General features: G+C 46.2%; 1 protein-coding gene across 4 annotated transcripts in view; it reads right to left on the minus strand.

Moving 5' to 3' along the window:
• arhgap22a (Rho GTPase activating protein 22a) overlaps nt 1–19,148 on the minus strand; it is a 395,268-nt gene that overhangs the window by 49,147 nt on the left and 326,973 nt on the right. For 3 of the 4 annotated variants that reach the window (XM_085970362.1, XM_085970363.1, XM_085970364.1), the window contains one exon: nt 10,585–10,713. The exons of the other annotated variant lie outside the window; for it this stretch is intronic. In XM_085970362.1, coding sequence (XP_085826488.1) covers nt 10,585–10,713 — 129 coding nt within the window. The remainder of the gene's footprint in view (nt 1–10,584; nt 10,714–19,148) is intronic. 4 annotated transcript variants of the gene reach the window in all.

Raw genomic sequence — 19,148 nt, forward strand, 5'->3', positions numbered from 1 at the left:
CACTCCAAAAGAAAGGCCCATGAAATTTTCAGGTTCTGCTTTTGTACGGCTCAGTAAGAGCAAGAGTGCTCCTCCCGGGCCCACAAAGAAACCACACACCCCGCTGCCCATGTCCCCCCTGGGATCGCTTCTCCGTGCCCCCCCCTCCCTGACCCGAGCTGCCGGCTGGCCGGCTCAGCGTGGAACCCGACCGGTTTCCTGCCCTCCCCAACAGGCGAGCGGCAGCAGTTTGGCACCCGCAGCTCACCAGGGGGGGCACTTAAATCAGGCCCGAAGCCGAATTTGGCTCAGGCCTTAGGCCGGCATGGGCCAGCGCGCGGAGCCGTCGCTGTGCCCACTTTGTACACGTATTGGGCCCAAGTCAAATTTCTCAGCCTGTACATTGAAATGAAGAGCTGTGTCAGTGGAATATGTTCCCGTAAATATCAATTGAAGGGCCGGGAGAAGTTTGAACATTTGTTATTGATCTCAGACAACAGGTTTCTGATATCATGGCCATCAGATCAAACCCCACTTTACAGCACGAAGCATAAAGGACTCACAGACATAGTCAAAAATATTTCCTGGTCTGTACTAAGTTAGGTGACCTCAAGCCAATGGTAAAAGTACGACAACTGGCCTCAGTAGCCCAGTTTAGGAAAGATAAATTCTCCCGCGGTTTGTGGATTGTTGTGGAGCAGCCCCTATTGGAAGTGCTTATGTGTGGACACCAATCAGAATCGGCGGTGATGGCCTCCACAGTCAGATAACTTGCTGATACACACTCACCAGTTGGACACTTGGACGAGGTACACCAGTGAGGGATGCGACGAACAAGAAACAAGTTCCTTTCATTCAATCACGAGTCAAAAGGAGTTTAAAACAAATCAGTGACAGCTAGAATCCTTTCCCAAGCAATTCTCAATTCAAATGTTGCAAGTTTTGAACAATTGCCGACAAAGCACGAGAGAAGAGATCAAGCTACTTTTGAACGAACACAGACTCTGTGATTAGTTCAGTGATGCATGCGGCAGTAGTCAATTATTTTTGAACGTGTTCGACAGTCATTCAAATTCCTGCACTGGTAAAAAAATACAAGGAGGAAAGACTGAAAAGTTATCTACCAAAGAATAGGTTAGCATTTCAGTTGCAATGTTTTATTGTTTTCCTTTTGAAGAGCTGGATAGAAGGATTTCTATATGTGTATCATATAATTTGTTATTTATTCACTTGCTCACCTTTTGTTAAATAAATCCACTTAACATCAGACCTCAAATTGGGTTTGAACTATTGCGATGCTCTACTGGGCGAGAGACCCTGTTGAGCCATTGGGCAATTCCAACGGCTAACGTAATTAACTGAAAAGTTGTTCTGCTCGTTATCTTGGGCACATTGTTGACATTTTTCCTGGATAGCAAGGCTAGTGAAGAAATTCTCAAAGGCACAGGGAGCTGGGGCACACCTTTTACAGCGGTCAAAGATACTGGAGCCAAACATCATGGAGCGAAAGGGGTAGAAAAAAGGCCAAAACCTAACAAGTCAAGGGCCTCAATGATAGGACAGGAGCCAGGTCGAAGGTCACATAATGCATTTAATATTGACCTCAATTGTTTAAAGTTATAATTAATAAATTATAATCCCTTTGGCTCCTGTAACATATTCTACTCTCCATGCACACTTTTGTTTTCTATAAGTTTTCTTAAATTTTAAGAAAATTTAAAGGAAGAATTTGTGTATAATATTTTGAACTATTACTCATGGAGTTTTTTTGTCATTTCCTGCTCGATTCCAACACCCTGTGTACAGTAGTCTGGCGGTATTCCACACGCTATAACATCTTGCATAAAGCCACACTTGTAATTTAATGTTTACCCACAGTGAAATCAAATTAAGTCATATTGATTCTAAGGATAAGGGGAAAGCCATTTAGGACAGAGATGAGGAGGAATTTCTTCACCCAGAGAGTGGTGAACCTGTGGAATTCTCTATCACAGAAGGCAGTTAAGACCAATTCATTAAATATATTCAAGAAGGAGTTAGATATATTTCTTAAGGCTAAAGGGATCAAGGGATATGGGGAGAAAGCAGGGACAGGGTACTGAATTTGGATGATCAGCCATGATCTCATTAAATGGCAGAACAGGCTTGAGGGGCCGAATGGCCTACTCCTGCTCCTACCTTCTATGTTTCTATGATGCATAAGCCACATACCCGAGTCTGCAGGCCATAAACATCTACCTGAATGAGTAACCTACATACCAGATATAATGGTATTTCAAATCAATAACTTGCATTTATGTGGAACCTTTAACCTAGTAATTATGTCCCAACACGTTGCATGAAGTGTTGATTAGATCCGAGCAGGAATAGGAAGAAAAGTTAAGGGTGGGCAGGCCAGTTGAAGTTGGGTTGTAAGAAGGATTTTGAAGATGGGAAAGAGATGTTGCGTGTCAGGGAGGTTCGGGAAGAGATTTTGCAAGTGTGAGGGGAAGGTGGCTGAAGATTCTACCTTTGGTAGTGGAGTGGATGGGGAGGAAATGTAGAGAAGGCCAGAGTTGAAGGTATACCTGGAGACTATGGGCTGGATTTTCTCAGCCCCGAGGAGGTGGGTATGGAGGCAGGACTGCCGGGAAAGTTGCAGAATTTGGGGGCGGGTGGCAAACCCATCCCCAACCCGCCTCCGTGACCTCTTGCCAGGAGGTGGGAAGCAGTCCAGTCCCGGGTCCTGTCTCCTTGGAGGCAGGAAGGGATTAAAGCCTATTAACTGCCTGTTAACAGGTATTTAACAGGCAGAAAATATGATTATCCCCATTTTTTGTGCTGAAGTGTGGGCTTCCCGACCTGGGGGCACCCCGCCAGGGTGTAGGAGGCGAGTAGGGGGTCTGCAGGGGTTGGAGGGGTCTGAAAGTGCGATGTAGAGGTGAGTGATGGGTGCAAGTATGGAGTGGTAAGTATGTGAGGTGAGTGGAAAGTGATAGAAAATGTTAACTTACCTTTGTTTCTACCTACAGCCTTCAGCCGCTGTGGAGCCGGAGTCCCCGACATCTCCGTTGTAGAGATCACAGACTGGCTGTTGCATCCTCCGATCCAACAGCCAGCTGATTTCTGCAAAGTAGAAAAGTTTGATGAGTCCTGAACATAAGGACTCATCAAACTACACAGAATGCCAGTGTTTGACAGCTTCACAGAGCTATCAAACGATGACTTTTCTTCTTTCAAAAGTTCTTGACAGATGACATGTCATAAGTTGACGTGCTCTGTCACTGACTTCCCCCTAATTGGCCCACTGAGCCCGCCGGGCGGGCTTAACAAGGTCAATCAGGAGAAATTCCCGCTGGTTGGCCAGAAGCTGATGGAGGCGGGATTGAAACCCGGCAAGCAGCAGTCCCGCCTCCAAAAGCTTCCCATTCACAAAATCCAGCCCGTAGGGTTGGAGGTGATTGCAGAGGAAGAGCGAGGTTGTGGAGGGATTTAAAAAGAAGGTAAAATATTTTGAAACCAATGAGCTTAAGGAAACAAATCAACTTGTTATTCCAAACCTTGAATTATTATTTTGTATTATATTGCTAAGAACCAATAGTTTAGTCATTTTAATAGTTAATAAATATGATGGCCTAGAAATTCGGTTTTGGCGCAGCGAGGGCTTTAGCGCCGGAAGTTAGTGCCGGCGCTAAGTCCCCCTGCGCGCGCCAAAAATTCAGTAGCGCCGCGCCCAAACGGCTGCCGGCGCTACTGAGGGGTCTCAGCGCCTCAAAACTGGCGCCACGCGCCGCATTGCGGCGCTATTCCGGCGCTGCGGCGCCCGCTGCGGTGCGGCAGGCTCGGGAAGTGCAGGCCTCCTCCTTCCGTTAAGGAGGAGCTGCCTGCACCCGGCCGCGGCCCGCGATAATCTTTTTAAAAATGAGCCCGGCACCTCGGACAAGTGCCGGGCTTGCTTCTGTTCCGGGGGGGGCGGGGGGGGGGGAAGTCCGGGGAGGGAGCTGCGGCCAGGCGGCCGGCAGGAAAGCGGCCGGCCGCCGCGGGGCCTTTAATGCGCCGGCGCAAAGTTCTGTAAGGCACCTCTGCCAGAACGTTGCTTGCGGCTGCCACGGGCGAGGCGGCCGCAACTCAATTTCCGAGTTCGGGCGGGTTACCATGGCAACCGGGACGCTGCGCACACCGATGACGTCATCGGTGCCGGCGCAGCGCTACCGGCCTAACGCCGATTTAGGGCCCCTGTCAATTTCTAAACTGGCCATAACTTCGGCGCTAGGCCCTCTAGCGCCTCAAAAGCGGCGCTAAGGCCAGTGAATTTCTAGGCCGATGTCTCTGTGTCTGCCCATTTATAGCAAGTCTTTTAATCCCTGGGATTCACATGATGGTGAAATCTCCTCTGCCATCGGTTGAGGTACCTGTTTACATATACAAGCCAAGCCTTTGGATAGTCAACATTTCAGACGTATTCAGACTACAATTACTGGCTAAAAAAAAAAATCAGCCATATTAAAGCTTCCTGCAGTTTTCTACGGTTACCCTGTAAGCCTCTGTGGTTCAGTCCTTCCGTGCAGGCACATTGGATAACACACATTCCTCCCTTATACTTTCAGAGCAAGAAGAATTACTAAGTGAAATTCTGTCCCACACTCCTCCACTAGTCATCCTGTTCCCCAATTCACCCCTAGCTGCTTCTCCCAGGTCCTGCCAATTTTTCTCCCCAAAAATGCTGTTAAGGCTGGGGGTTCAATTAAAAATTGATAGATTTCTGTTAGGCAAGGTTATTAAGGCTTACGGAACCAAGGAGGGTAGACGGAGTTAAGATACAAATCGGCCATGATCTAATTGAATGGCGGAACAGGCTCGAGGGGCTGAATGGCCTCTTCCTGTTCCTATATTCCTAATGTCGTTGCTTTGTTTGTGGAATTGAATTTGGCTCCACGCTGCGATCGGCAATTCCTGATCTCAACAGCTTGCATTTATATAGTGTCTTTAATGTAGCAAAACCTCTCAAGGCGCTCCCAAGTCCCAAGCGTTTTGTCACCTGTCCAAACGTCTCCTTCTTTGGCTCAGCCTCAGTGTTTGTCTAATTTACACTCTTGTGAAGTGCCTTAGGACATTGATCTATATATTAAAGGTGCTATACAAATGCAAGTTGTTGTTGAAGAGCAGAGATACCACTGGAAGCCCGGCCTGTATACGCAATTGACCAACACCTAGGAAAATTGGTCAGGGTCATGCCAGGGTCAGACAGGTGGGCGGAGGTCCCACCCGACTCACCTTTGGCAGTCATACCGCCTTTAAGGAAAACTGCCCCTCCCCATAACCTAGGAATCCGATGCCTCTCCCAATTACCAGATAGGTTGTTTCTTTTATACGTAAAAATAAATAAAACTTTGCTTTGTTACCATGAACTTATATAACAAAATACGCCGTCTTTTGCTGTTTCTCTCCACAGTTGCTGCCTGACTTGCTGAGTGTTTCACAGCATTTTCTCTTTTTATTTTGGATTTCCAGCATCCGCAGCATATTGCTTTTGCTGTAAAACAGCTTATTATTCCTTAAGCTCAGTTGTAAGACCGCACAAAGTGGAGGAGAAGCATCCGGGAAGGCGCCGAACACCACGAGTCTCTTTGCCGGGAGCAAGCGGAAGCCAAGCGCAGGCAGCGCAAGGAGCGCACGTCAACCCAAGCACCCCACCCACCCGCCCCTTCAATCACCGTCTGCCCCACCTGTGACAGAGACTGTAGGTCCTGCATTGGACTCATCAGTCACCTGAGAACTCATTTTTAATGTGGAAGCAAGTCATCCTCGGTTACGAGGGACTGCCTAAGAAGAAGAAGAATTGCTGTATTTAAAAAATCAGATTTCCACAATGACTTCTATAAGTGAATAACGGTGGCCAATTGCCAACTAGGGTGGCCAAAGTGACTCTGAAGACTCCTGGCCAAGTGGCTGAATTTGCCAAAGGGTGGGAAATGGTTAACGGGCAAGTGAGCAGAAGTATTTGCCGTGCTTGCGGTCTGAAGGGCCCCTTGCCTTGTGATTCACTGTTGCTGTGATACAGCTGGAACATGTATGCAGCCCACCTGGCTATTTAAAGCAGCTGTTAGCGTGAAAAGGCGAGGGAGCAGCTCCCAGGAGGCAGCTCCATTTTCTGCGCCAGACAGGAAATCTTCTCGCAAAGATTTTCTCCCTATCTGTATTTGTGCACTTTATTTATATAGTAATCTGAGCAGTCCAAGGCTCAGACACTTCAAAGAGATATCCCCTTACGAAAGAGTGATCGGCAAACTTATTTTACTGGCAAATACATGACATAAATTGTGCTGTAACTAATCTTTCCCTGCCTTGGATGTGATGCCATTCTGATAAAAATGATGAGCCATCTCCTTCCTCCATAAGAAAGATTTTGCCAGACATTTTTCTTCATGAAAACACTGCCCCTTTAACAGATTAGCTCAGCTATTTCATTACTGAAAATATTTACCCCAGGAGCTTCCTGTTCAATATTCTATCATCTGAACAATGAAATAATAAGCAAAAACGGTGACTGGTTTCATCCCAAGTGAGAGCTCACAGCAGGAATCACTCATCTCTACACACCCATATCCCAGCAGTAAGTGACCTTTCACCTTGTCCACGGTTATCATTTGAGTTAAGTTGTCTGCTCGAAAGCTGAGGAATGTTAATAAAATGGAGGTTGGATTTCAAAAGGACATTATTGCTGGGTGAAGTTTGTCTAGAAGCCAAGACTAATTTGCTCAGTGTTATCCAACAAAGCAACAGATAACAAGCTTTGCCATCTCCTCATTGTTACTTTAAAAGCATTTTAAAAAGATAGGAATAACAAGTTTACAGTCGAGTTTCCCCTTGCGATGCGGCCGAGCTGCTAGCAGCCTCACACTAAGTGGACACTTTCGGTTAACAGTCAGTCGCCACACTCCAGTCTTTTTCCTTTTTCTTCTTTTCCATCACTCCATACCACCGAAGGCAATTGAAACCCGTTTATATAACAGCGTTGCCTCTGCAGACAGCACTGCAATAGAAAGGTGTTCTTTGATGTAATGTTTTCCTGACTGACCTGTTTGGACACCATTCACACCTTGATTGCTGTGATTATCTCTCTGCTGAGGTGTGATAAATGGCAGTTAGAAAGATTACCTGTAAACATCTGACATTATTCTCTGACTATATAAGCTGTGTCTTTATGCATCTCTCCACTTCACCTGATGAAGGAGCAGCGCTCCGAAAGCTTGTGACTTCAAATAAAGCTGTTGGACTATAACCTGGTGTTGTGTGACTTCTTACATAGAAAGGTGAGATACAGCCTGCAAAGGGGCAGAGCATCACCTCGGCAGGGGGTTTCACTCTCTAGAGGTAAGGTGGTTTGGGGGCAAATGTTGGTGGCTTTGGGCATGGGGCCGGGGGGTTGCCATTTTCTGCCCACCTGTACAGGTTAGCAATGCAAGTTTTACACTGCTGGTCTGTGGGGGCATTTCATGATCGTTGGTGAGTGTCCATTTCCAGAATCATATGTGACTTTAGAGAAACAACTCACACATGTCACTGAAGTACGGCTACCTGTGCTCTGAATTTGCCCAGTGCTATCAATATAGTGCTATCAATATAACCCTAACCCTAACCCTAACCCTTACAGTGCTGCAATATAAACATGGCATACGATGGAATGACGTGGATGTGCCGGGTCTTTAACAATTTTATAACACATTCTATACAGGCTGACCAGTTATTATACGCAGATTCATTTTTCTGTACGTGGTATCTTTGGGACAGTTTCCTAACTCTTGTAGCCATCGCAGACCCTGAATCATTCCAAACAGAAGTGTAATATGCTGCTCCAGTAGCATGATTCAGATTATCCAGTGACCACCTCAGATGTAGAAATAAATACAATTATATGACCAGGACCCACATGGATGGAGAGACAGACTAATGGCCAATGACTCAACTCCACTAACCCAAGTAAACCAGGAATACAAGCTAAGTCATCTTATATCACTGGTCTGTCTAACACTCTTTAGTCAAACTTTATCACAGACAACGGCTTACTAAGCACTTACATTTTTTCATTTTTTTCTATTGAGTATTAGCCTGTATAATTCTCAATGGCAATCCATTAGTCTTGCTATAAGAACATAAGAATTTGGAGCAGGAGTAGGCTATACGGCCCCTCGAGCCTGCTCTGCCATTCAATAAGATCATGACTGATCATTGACCTCAACTCCACTTTCCTGCCCGATCCCCATATCCCTTGATTCCCCTTGAGTCCAAAAATCTATCTATCTCAGCTTTGAATAGAGTCAAAGATTCAGCATCCACAGCCCTTTGAGGTAGAGAATTCCAAAGATTCACCACCCTCTGAGTGAAGAAATTCTACCTCACCTCAGTCTTAAATGGCCGACCCCTTATCCTGAGACTATGCCCCCGAGTTCTAGACTCTCCAGCCAGGGGAAACAACCTCTCAGCATCTACCCTGTCAATCCCCCTCAGAATCTTATGTTTCAATGAGATCACCTCTCATTCTTCTAAACTCCAGAGAGTATCGGCCCAATCTACTCAATCTCTCCTCATAGGACAACCCTCTCATCAGATTTTAGTCAATTATAATGCAGGGACATTCAGTTGGAATATTATTTAGTGGTATAACACAGGAGTATGTGTTACTGTATAAATTTTGAACCACAATTTGAATCTCCTATGTGTTATTATTTTAATAAAGCAATGGGCACTATGTTCACAAACGTTATTAAGAATCAAAGCTGTCCTCATGTCCCAGAAATTGAATAAACTTCATGAAATGGCAAAAACAAAAGGAGAGAACGCACATACAAAAATGCTTTGAATTCCTTGCTGAGGGTGAGCTGTGTGTTGGCACACTTTCCTTTCATTTGGACAAGCTGAATCTGAATCCAATCTTGACTGACGGGATGAACGTCATAGGAAAATCGGAACAGGAGTAAGCAATTCATCTTATTCAGCCACTCCACCATTTTATTCGCTGTGGAGAGCTGACAAAATGATGGAGAGGCTCGACAGACTGAGTGGTGGATCCCATTCGTGCAGATTGGATTTGGACTTGAGTCCCGCAATTAAATGGACAGTGCGCTAACCCACAGTGCTCTCTCAGGACAGGGAGCTAGGGTTGCAAATCCTTAGGCAATGTCAACCCAATTCCTACTGAGGAATGGCTCATAGCCCAAAGTTTGGCATTGAACATGCAAGACCACAGGATGTAGGCGCATAATGACAATGAGCTTTGTAGACCCCATAATAGACTTTTAAATAAAACCCTTCCATGATAAACTGCCGTACAAGCCTATGGGTCGACATGATGCAGCATTGATGGCGGTCACAGAAACCCTTCTTGTGTTAATGGGAAGTCGGAAGGTCTTCTCATACAGTTCAAGTTTATGCTTAGAAGAAAACGAGTGACTATCTATGTAAAGAAGTGTTTAGTAAACCTGTTTGTAAACATGCATTTGATTCCAATTAATATAATTGCAGCAACTTATGATGGTAACGTGATGACAATGATGTTCTGCTTTTAAAAATATTTTTCCATGAAAGAGGATGTCCAGTGAAAGATAACGGAATAGGTAAAAAGCCTTACATTCACAGCCTCAACTTAAGCTCGAGAAGACAAGGCTACTAAGATGGTGCAAAATACAGAGTAACAACATGCAGTCTATGGTAAGAAGCTGATGCTAATTCTTAATGCAACTACCTGCTGGCCAGTGAATGATGGGGCTTTTTATAAAGATGTAGCTTCAGCAACAACCAGATGCACTTGGCAGCCCTGTGCCCAGTGTGTTATAATCTCTCAAAGGGACAATTGGAAATGTTATTACATTCCACATGGGACAAGGTCACTGGATTTATCAGGTACTGCTCTACCCAATGAGACGGGACTAATTGCACTAAAAAATCACTTTTAAAAACAAAATAAGTGATGGTGATGATAATTCTCATTGCATTCATAGTGTATAATTAGTAAAAGAGGTGATCAATGGAATTTGTTTGATTAACCGATCCCTGCAGCTGGAGATAATACTCTAGGAACTTCACTGGCCCTGTGTTATTCAGTCAGGTCACTAGTTGTGAACAAATCCTATAGTTGGCCAGCTTCTATTTAACTAAGACTACAGATATTCCTAGGGAGCCCAGTACAGGTACTTGTAACAGTTTAAGAAGAAGGCCCACCAACACCACCTTCTCAAGGACAACTAGCGATGGGCAATAAATGCCAGCCTTGCTGGTGATGCCCACATCCAGAGAATGTTTTTCTTTTATTAAAGCTGGGCATTGGATTTCCTTAATACAAGGAGTCAATCGCAGTTTTGACTAACGTTTAAAAAAAATGTTGCCTTTATTAAGTGAGCTTTGCCCATTCTTGGCCAGCCCAGTATATAGAACATGTATGTGGGAAGGAAAAACTGGATGGATGAGTTCCACGATATGGAACTGCACTATCAACGACAGCGATGGTAGCTTTGGAGACTTTATTTCCCAGAGCTTCCCTCCTAGCTGAAGGTAGTTGGAGGGGTCCTTAAAGTAAGCTGAATACAATAGGGTTTAATATTGGCACTTAATGCAGATGTATTGGAGTACCTCCTCCAAATGGAGCCCATATCACTCGCCTAATGGCTTTCACCCAGTCCTCCATGTCATTCTGGGAGTTTGCCATAAGAAGGAATGCTTCATGATTGACAGCCATCCGGTCCCGGTCCCCAGCACCCCCTAGAACAAAAAAAAGGAGAATCAACAATTTGAGTTGCCACTATTCTGATTGTATTGTTTTACAAAAAGTGATGATAACATGAGAGACACCTCATCTGCCAGGAGGTAACTGCATTTACTTTTAATAGGGTCACTCCGATGCTGAAAAATGGCCAGTCCATTAAACTCAGTACTGAGGCTCAATTATTTTGGAAGGAAAGATGTTGGCTGAAAGGAACAAGGGAAAAAAATATATAAAATGAAGGGCCAGGAGGTTCCAGACATCCTCTGCTTATGAAATCACCACCCACCTGCCTCCCAATCACCATCCGCTGGTTCTCATCAATATGGTTGAGGAAAGCCTGTATTGGATGGTGAGCCCTGATCTAACCAGAATGAAGGTAGGAAAGCCTGCTCCTCCCATGGGGTTGATTTAATGTCACAGGCCATACTGAGTGGGAATATGGAGTCCGTTCAGAGGGGCCGCCGGTTACCTGGAGCTGGCTGGAAGTAAGGAGGCGCAGACAGGGTGGGACTGATGGTGAGCAACTTTGTTTATTATTTGTTCTTTGGATGTGAGTGATGATGGCTAAGTTGCAAATAATGCCAACCCCTAGTAGCCCTAAGAAGGTGGTGATGGACCTTCTTCTTGAACTGCCAGGAGATTGAGTAGACAAGGCCTATATTCTCTAGAGTTTAGAAGAATGCGAGGTGATCTCATTGAAACATACAAAGTTATTACAGGACTTGACAGGGTAGATGCAGAGAGGATGTTTTGCCTGGTTGGAGAGTCTAGAACCAGGGGTCACAGTCTCAGAATAAGGGGTCGGCCATTTAGGACTGAGATGAGGAGAGGGTGGTGAATCTTTGGAATTCTCTACCCCAGAGGGCTGTTGAGACTCAGTCATTGAATGTATTCAAGACAGAGATCAATAGATTTTTGGATATTAAGGGAATCAAGGGATATGGGGATAGTGCAGGAAAGTGGAGATGAGGTAGAAGATCAGCCATGATCTTATTGAATGGCGGAGCAGGCTCGAGGGGCCGAATGGCCTACTCCTGCTCCTATTTCTTATGTTCTTATGCCTTTGTGGTGGTGCTCCCATAATAAACGTTTAGATGTTTACTTCCGACTCTACCAACTTCTAAACCGGTGTGGCAGTTTTAACTCACGTCAAAATCTGCAACCTCGGTCCTGAAGCCCAATGCTTCCTGACTGGTCTGGCTGTAGCAGAGCCATCCCTTATGGTTCAGGGAGTTGGTCAGAGTTGAGCTTTTCTCCCTAACATAACAGTTAGCAGAGTATCACACAGCTCAAAAGGCTAAATTAAAGACAATGGCCTAGAAATTCACTATGGCCCCGCCAGCTGGCTAGCGCCCAAAAGTTAGCGCTGGGCGCGGAGCCAGTTGCGACCGTCAGATATTCAGTTTTTGCGCCTCAAGTCGGAACTGGGCACTATTCCAGGGTGTGCCCGCCCCCGCTTGGGGCGCTGAAACTGAATTTCAGCGCTCTAGGCGCCGCTGCGCCACCCGCTGCGGAGCGGCAGGCTGCGGTACTGCAGGCCTTCCTCCCTCTCTTAAGGGGGAGGTGCCTGCCATGGGGAGATCGCCGCTGGATAGTGCCGGCAAATGAGCCCGGCACCACGGAGAAGTGTCGGGCTCCCGGAAAACAGCCGGCAATGCCGCGGGGGGGGTGGTGGAGGAGGCCGGGGAAGGAGGTGCGGGCAGGCGGCCGCTGAAAAAGCGGCCGGCCGCACATCCGCCTTAACTCGCCCCACTAACGCTACAGTACGGCCCCGTTTTCTGATCGCTGTTTGTGGCCGCTGCGGAAGAGGCAGCCGCAACTCAATATGGTGGTCGGGCCGGTAGCGGGGCGGTAGCGGGGCACTACGCACACCGATGACGTCATCGGTGGCGGCGCAGCGCTACTGGCTAACGCCGCCATTACCGCAGCGCTGAATATTGGCGAAAGCTCAGCAAGTGGCGCAAAAGCCCTCTTTGGGCGAAAACTGGGCGCAAAGCCTACTGAATTTCTAGCCCAATGTATCCTGGTCTGCAGGTAAAAATGCACATTTACTGCTGAATGATGCATTTCACGTACAATTTCTGTCCGTTTATGATAATTACAGCCCCTCCCCATTTTCCTATTTAACGTGAATCTCACCCCACACCTCCTTTCAGCTGGGTGGGAGCCAGTTGAGGCTCTTGTCCACAGCTTACTATAAATATCTCACTGGCACAGGCCTCCATCATTCCAGAAAACACAAGAGAAAGGGAGAGAACTCGGAAACATGCGTTATACAGAACGTGGTAAATCGAACCAAGACGTAGCAGGCCGTGCTACTTCAGATTTTCTATTTATTTTGGTGACAGCTTAGACTAAAAGTAATCAGGTGACTGCAGGGATTATGGGTCGGTCGGTTAGTCCGTGCGCGTAAAACTGACCAGACAATTTGTTCATGCCAAAGTTCAAAAAAGAGAAAACAGGAAACTTGGAGCTATGTTACCTCAGCCCTCGGAAAGATACCTTAACCCTCTTCCCCCCTCACAACCCGGTCGCACCAGTCCGATGGGGTGTTTTGGAAAAGTCGTCGCGGAAAGAGTCTCGGCCACAGGCACAGGGGAAACCGAATATCTGGCAATTCGTCACTCAGCATCAACACGTGAAACTGCCGGGTATAAATCTGGGTCATGAATCAGCAGCTGCACACTGCAGTCACCGGTCTCAGTCCTATCACATGGTTCTGTTATTTTTTTTCCTTTCTTGGCTCCACATGGTACTTTCAAACAAAACATTCAACCAATTAGCCATCAAATCGTGAAATGCTTGATTGTGGGATGACAGACTGTTTTCTAATTATAAAAATGCACAACAGCAATGTTGTACACTTATTTTATCATCTACAAATGAGGTGTATGAAAAGAACAAAAAAGATTTGCATTTATACAGCACCTTTCACGACCACCGGACGTCCCAAAGCGCTTTACAGCCAATGAAGTACTTTTGAAGTGTAGTCACTCTTAAAATGTAGGAAACGCAGCAGCCAATTTGCACACAGCAAGCGCCCACAAACAGCAACGTGATAATGACAAGATAATCTGTTTTAGTGATGTTGATTGAGAGATCATTATTGGCCAGGACACCGGGGATAACTCCCCTGCTCTTCTTTGAAATATTGCCACAGGATCCTTTATGTCCACCTGAGAGTTTAACATCTCATCCAAAGGACGGCACCTCTGACCGTGCAGCACTCCCCCAGCACTGCACTGGAGTGTCAGCCTAGATTTTTGTGCTCAAGTCTCTGAAGTGGGACTATGAACCCACAACCTTCTGACTCAGAGGCAAATGTGCTGTCCACTGAGCCACAGCTGACAATGTTATATATGAAGGTAGGTTTCTCGAGTTTCACGGTCCAAATACCGTTGAATGCCATGGAAGGGTTTTCTGAGTCTGTGATAGAGATTGTTGACTCAGGTACTTAAAAAGCAGCTCTACACATACTTTGTCCAATACAAGATGTCAGCTGATGACTCTACATTCTGTTGGAAATCTGTAAGGGAAGCAAGCCCTGGACGGCTCAATTGGTAAATGTACTTGTTGTTATGGTGCTCAGCCTTCAGACTGGTTTGATCCCTGGTCTGGGGTGAGCTTAGCTGATCTCTCCCATTCTTTGATGATAAGAAGCCTACAATTGGTCTCACATCACGGCTGGAAGCCCCAGGTATTAAAATACAGTTAAATCATTTAACTGTGAACAAGTCTCTAAAAGCCTAAACCTCAGGACAGCACCCAACCACCTCATATCTTACAGCACCAGATGGACACTGAGTTAAACTGGCCGTGGCTCGGCTGGTCGCACTCTTGCCTCGAGTCATAGGTCATGGGTTCTAAGCCCCCCTCCAGAGACTTGAACACAAAATCCAGGCTGAAACTCCCAGTACAGTACTGAGGGAGAGCTGCACTGTCGGAGGGGCAGTATTGAGGGAGTGCCACACTGTCGGAGGAGCGGTACTGAGGGAGCGTCGCACTGTCGGAAGGCAGTATTGAGGGAGCGCTGCACTGTTGGAGGGGCGGTACTGAGGGAGTGCCGCACTGTCAGAGGGGCGGTACTGAGGGAGCGCCGCACTGTCGGAAGGCAGTATTGAGGGAGCGCTACACTGTCAGAGGGGCAGTACTGAGGGAGTGCTGCACTGTCGGAGGGGCAGTACTGAGGGAGCGCTGCACTGTCGGAGGTGCCGTCTTTCAGATGAGATGTTAAACCGCGGCCCCTGTCTGCACTCTCAGGTGGACATAAAGGGCAGGATTTTCATTGGGCTGTGGAGGCGGGATTGGAGGCGTGTGGGGGGTTAAAATCTCGAAATCAGGGGGGCACGAACCCATCCCGCCCCCAACCCGCCTCCATGCTAGTTTCAAAGGAGGCGGATACCCGACCTGTGCTGGGACCCGCCTCCCCGAGGCGGAAAGGGGATTAGTGCCAATTAACTGACTGTTAACAGGCAGTTTTTAGCCTAATCCCTATTTTTATTCCTGAAATGGGGGATTCCCGATGGCTCCAAACCACGCCAAGTTAGTGAGGCGGACTGTCGGGCTGAAGGGCTTGGAGGGTTCGAGATATCCGGTGTTCAGGTGAGTGATGGGTGCATGAGTGCAGAGGTAAGTGTGTTTGGTGTGTGTAAAGTGTTTAAAGAAGTTTTACTTACATTTACTTACCTTTACAGCCTTCCTTCCTTCAGGTCTCGGGAGTCCCTCATCTCACCGGCACAGAAAGCAGAATGGCCGCGAGCTGTCTAAAGTTGCAGCATTCAGCTTTCTGTTCTGGAGAGATCTCTATATCAGCCTGAGGGGAAGGAATTAACTTAGAGTGCAGATTGTCAGTGTTTGACAGCTTCAAAGAGCTGTCAAACGCTGATATTTAATCTGTCAAAAGCTCTTGACAGATGAAATGTCAATCTGTGACATCACCTGTTGCCGGGTGGCCCTTAATTGGCCTGCTGAACCCGCTGGGCGGGCTCAACAAGGTCAATCAAGTCAAAATCGCGTGGGTTGGCCACAACTCGATGAAGGCTGGACTACAACCCCGAAAGTTGTCGTCCCGCCTCCTACACGCCTCCTCAATCAAAATCCAGCCCAATAGATCTCGTGGCACTATTTGTAGAAGAGTAGGGGAACTCTCCCCGGTGTCCTAGTCAATATTTATTGCTCAACCAACGGCACTTAAAAACAGATTATGCGGTTATTATCACATTGCTGTTCATGGGAGCTTGCTGTGCCTAAATTGGCTGCTGCATTTCCCTACATTACAACAGTGTCTACACTTCAAAATGTACTTCATTGGCAGTAAAGTGCTTTGGAACGTTCTGAGGTTGTGAAAGGCACTATATAAATGCAAGTCTTTCTTTCTCTCCCAGGGTTGAGTGGACTCACAATGGAGAATGACCACTTCAGCAGAGGGCCAATGGTGGCGCTGCACCTGTAGTCCAGCATAGGGGGAGCATGTTCAGGAGGAGAGGAGAAACCCAACACATCAGTTTGATTCCTCCATCATCAAGACTTCGATAGATTTTCTGATTGCCATAACTGGCCTTTTTTAGGGGTTCCAACAGGAACACTGCATGAAAGGGACCGCACTCATCAGAGGTCAGAGTTCAACAGCATGCTCTCCATTACTGCAAATTTTGAAAAGGGAAGAGTGAGACATACTTTCTGTAGCCCTTGAAAAGGGGCTCAGTTAAATAATTAAGAAAAAAATGACTCTGTCCCTTTTATACCGGGCCGTACCATTAATTTTAATGACCTCAGCTCTTTTAAGTGCCAGTTCAGCCAGTTCAAATCAGAAGGTCGTGGGTTCAAGCCCCACTCCAAAATTTATGTATAGGTGATGAGGGAAGTAAAGATTCTGAGGTACCGTATGAAAAAGAGCAGGCATCCTCGGCAATATTTGTCCTTCCAGCAAAGAATGGATTTGCTGGACATTTATCTCAGTTGCTGTGTGAAAATTGGCTGCTGCATTTACCTACACAACAACTGTGACTACATTTCAAAAATAATCTGTGCTCCCGGAGGTCCTGAGAATGTCTATATAAATGTCATGTTTTATTTTGTCCAAATGAATGTAATTACATTTTGGATAGTGAAGCTGCATTCCTTAGATTGGTTGGTAACCCCTGCTGTGAAGCTGCCGACCATACTGAGTGCACATCCCATTGGGATTCATTTATTCCTGCTGGCTTCACAAGGACATTGCTCTTGTATTGATGTGTCAGCCTGCTGTCACCGTGTATTCCCGCAGGGCTGCGATTGTGAATTTATTTTTTGACCACGCTGAGGTTATTAACAACGCTTTGATGGCAGACTAACATGTCCCTGGACAAGGACAATGAGTGCTATAGGCAGCCTTCATCTTCCTGAATGGCCAACTTCACCAAGCAAAGGAGAGGAGCCACCTATTGGGACCTTGGTGATGAGAGAAGAAACTATTTATTAAATATTAAAACAGGGTGAGGCAAGTGTTCGTTTCTAACTCAAGGGGTCACGGTGACCTGCTATTGGCTGCATGGCAGCTCAGGGTTCCGACCATGAAATTTGACTAAACTGGCAGTGACTGCTAATTAGGGCAGTCCTTATAGGCACACATTGAGCTCATCAGCATTGATGATGTTGGATTTGCTTTCTGATTGAAACATCAAGGGTAAAATTCAAGTTGGCCACTAAAAGTTATTTGAAATATTCCATGGGATATCCTATTTAGACGATATATAAAATACCATGGGATGCATATGCAAAATATTGGGACCGGTAATTGTATGTTTCTTGTTAGGGCCAATGTCGTCTTTGTCTCCTTGGGCGCGATCTTGCCAGCCCTGGGGAGGCGGGTTTGGAGGTGGGACTGTCGGGAAAATGGCAGAATCTGGGGGCAGGTGCCCATCCCGCCCCCAACCCACCTCCTTGCCATCTTCCCAGGAGGCGGGTACCCGACTCGCGCCGGGTCACGTCTCCTGGAGGTGGGAAGAGGATTACAGCCACTTAACTGCCTGTTAACAGGTAGTTAGCAGGTAGATAAGAGGATTATCCCCATTTTACCCACACAAGTGCAGGCTTCCCGATGTCAGGAAACCCTGCCAGGGTCATCGAGACGAGCAGTGGGTCTGCGGGGGTCGGAGGGGTGCAAAAGTGCGCTGTGAAGGTATGTGATGGGTGCAAGTGTGGAGAGGTGAGTATCTGAGGTGAGTGGAAAGTGACAGAAAATGTTTACTTTCCTTTGTTTCTTCCTGCAGGCTTCAAACGTTGGTGATGCGGAGAGTCTCGCATCTCACCGGCAGAGATGACAGATGGCTGCTGCATTCTCCAATGCAACAACCATCTAATTTCTGCTAAAGAAAGAGGTTTGCTGAGTCTTGAATACAAGAACTCATCAAACAACATAGAATGTCAGTGTTTGACAGCTTCACAGAACTGTCAAAACAATGATAATTCATCTGTCAAAAATTTTTGACAGATGAAACGTCATACACTGACTTTCTCTGCAACCAGCTTCCCCTTAATTGGCCTGCTAAGCCCACTGGGGTTAATCAAGGGAAAATAGCGTGGGTTGGCCAGAAGTCGATGGAGGCGGGACTAAAACCCGACAAGTGGGAGTCCCACCTCCAAAAGCTCCCCATTGCCAAAATCCAGCCCCTTGTGTTTTTATTAGATTTTACAGTAGGGATGGGCTTATATGGTTTGGAGTTTTTGATTACATCATTATTTTGTTACCCAGTAATCTGGATAATATAAAGGACATCGACCTGAAACGTTAACTCTGTTTCTCTCTCTGCAGATGCCGCCTGACCTGCTGAGTGTTTCCAGTTTTTGCCGTTTTATAATCTGGATAATATAGTTCCGTGATATATCTCCAATCCAGGCTTTGTTATTGATCGACTCCCTATATTTGCAATGGACCTAATTCTTGTTCTGTGACAGGTGTAGTCACCTGGAGGAGTGCAATGGGAAGTGATGAAGGCAGAATGGAGGTTTGACCCGGGAAGTGTTTAGAAAACTGGGGTGAGTTAGGGTCACATGACTGAGGAAGATAAATGCACAAAGTGGTTTGAGCAGAAAACAATTTTCTACAGTGTTGCTGAGAAACTTGCCCACAAAAATTCAATCAAAAAAGATTGCTCATTACGGGATGGAAAGCATTCAGTTTTACAAATTGAATTTATCCATCTCGCTGATTTGTTCTGATTGTGAATAAACATTTTGACAAATATTTCTTTTTAAATTGTGAATACTTTCCATTTTCGATATATGCACTTTCCTATTTAATTATAGGACTGTGTTTTTCTGATATACTTGAGACTCCAGCGTGTGTCAGCAGTACGAACACATACTCCCAACAGGATACCGGAAAATAGTGGTTTTCTGGGAAAACCATTTTCAGGCCACACCATGGGTTTTATACATATCTCCCATATCA

This window comes from Somniosus microcephalus, chromosome 29, assembly GCF_052327205.1.
Source record: "Somniosus microcephalus isolate GS21.2 chromosome 29, FLI_Smic_1.0, whole genome shotgun sequence".
NCBI classification, from domain to species: domain Eukaryota; kingdom Metazoa; phylum Chordata; class Chondrichthyes; order Squaliformes; family Somniosidae; genus Somniosus; species Somniosus microcephalus.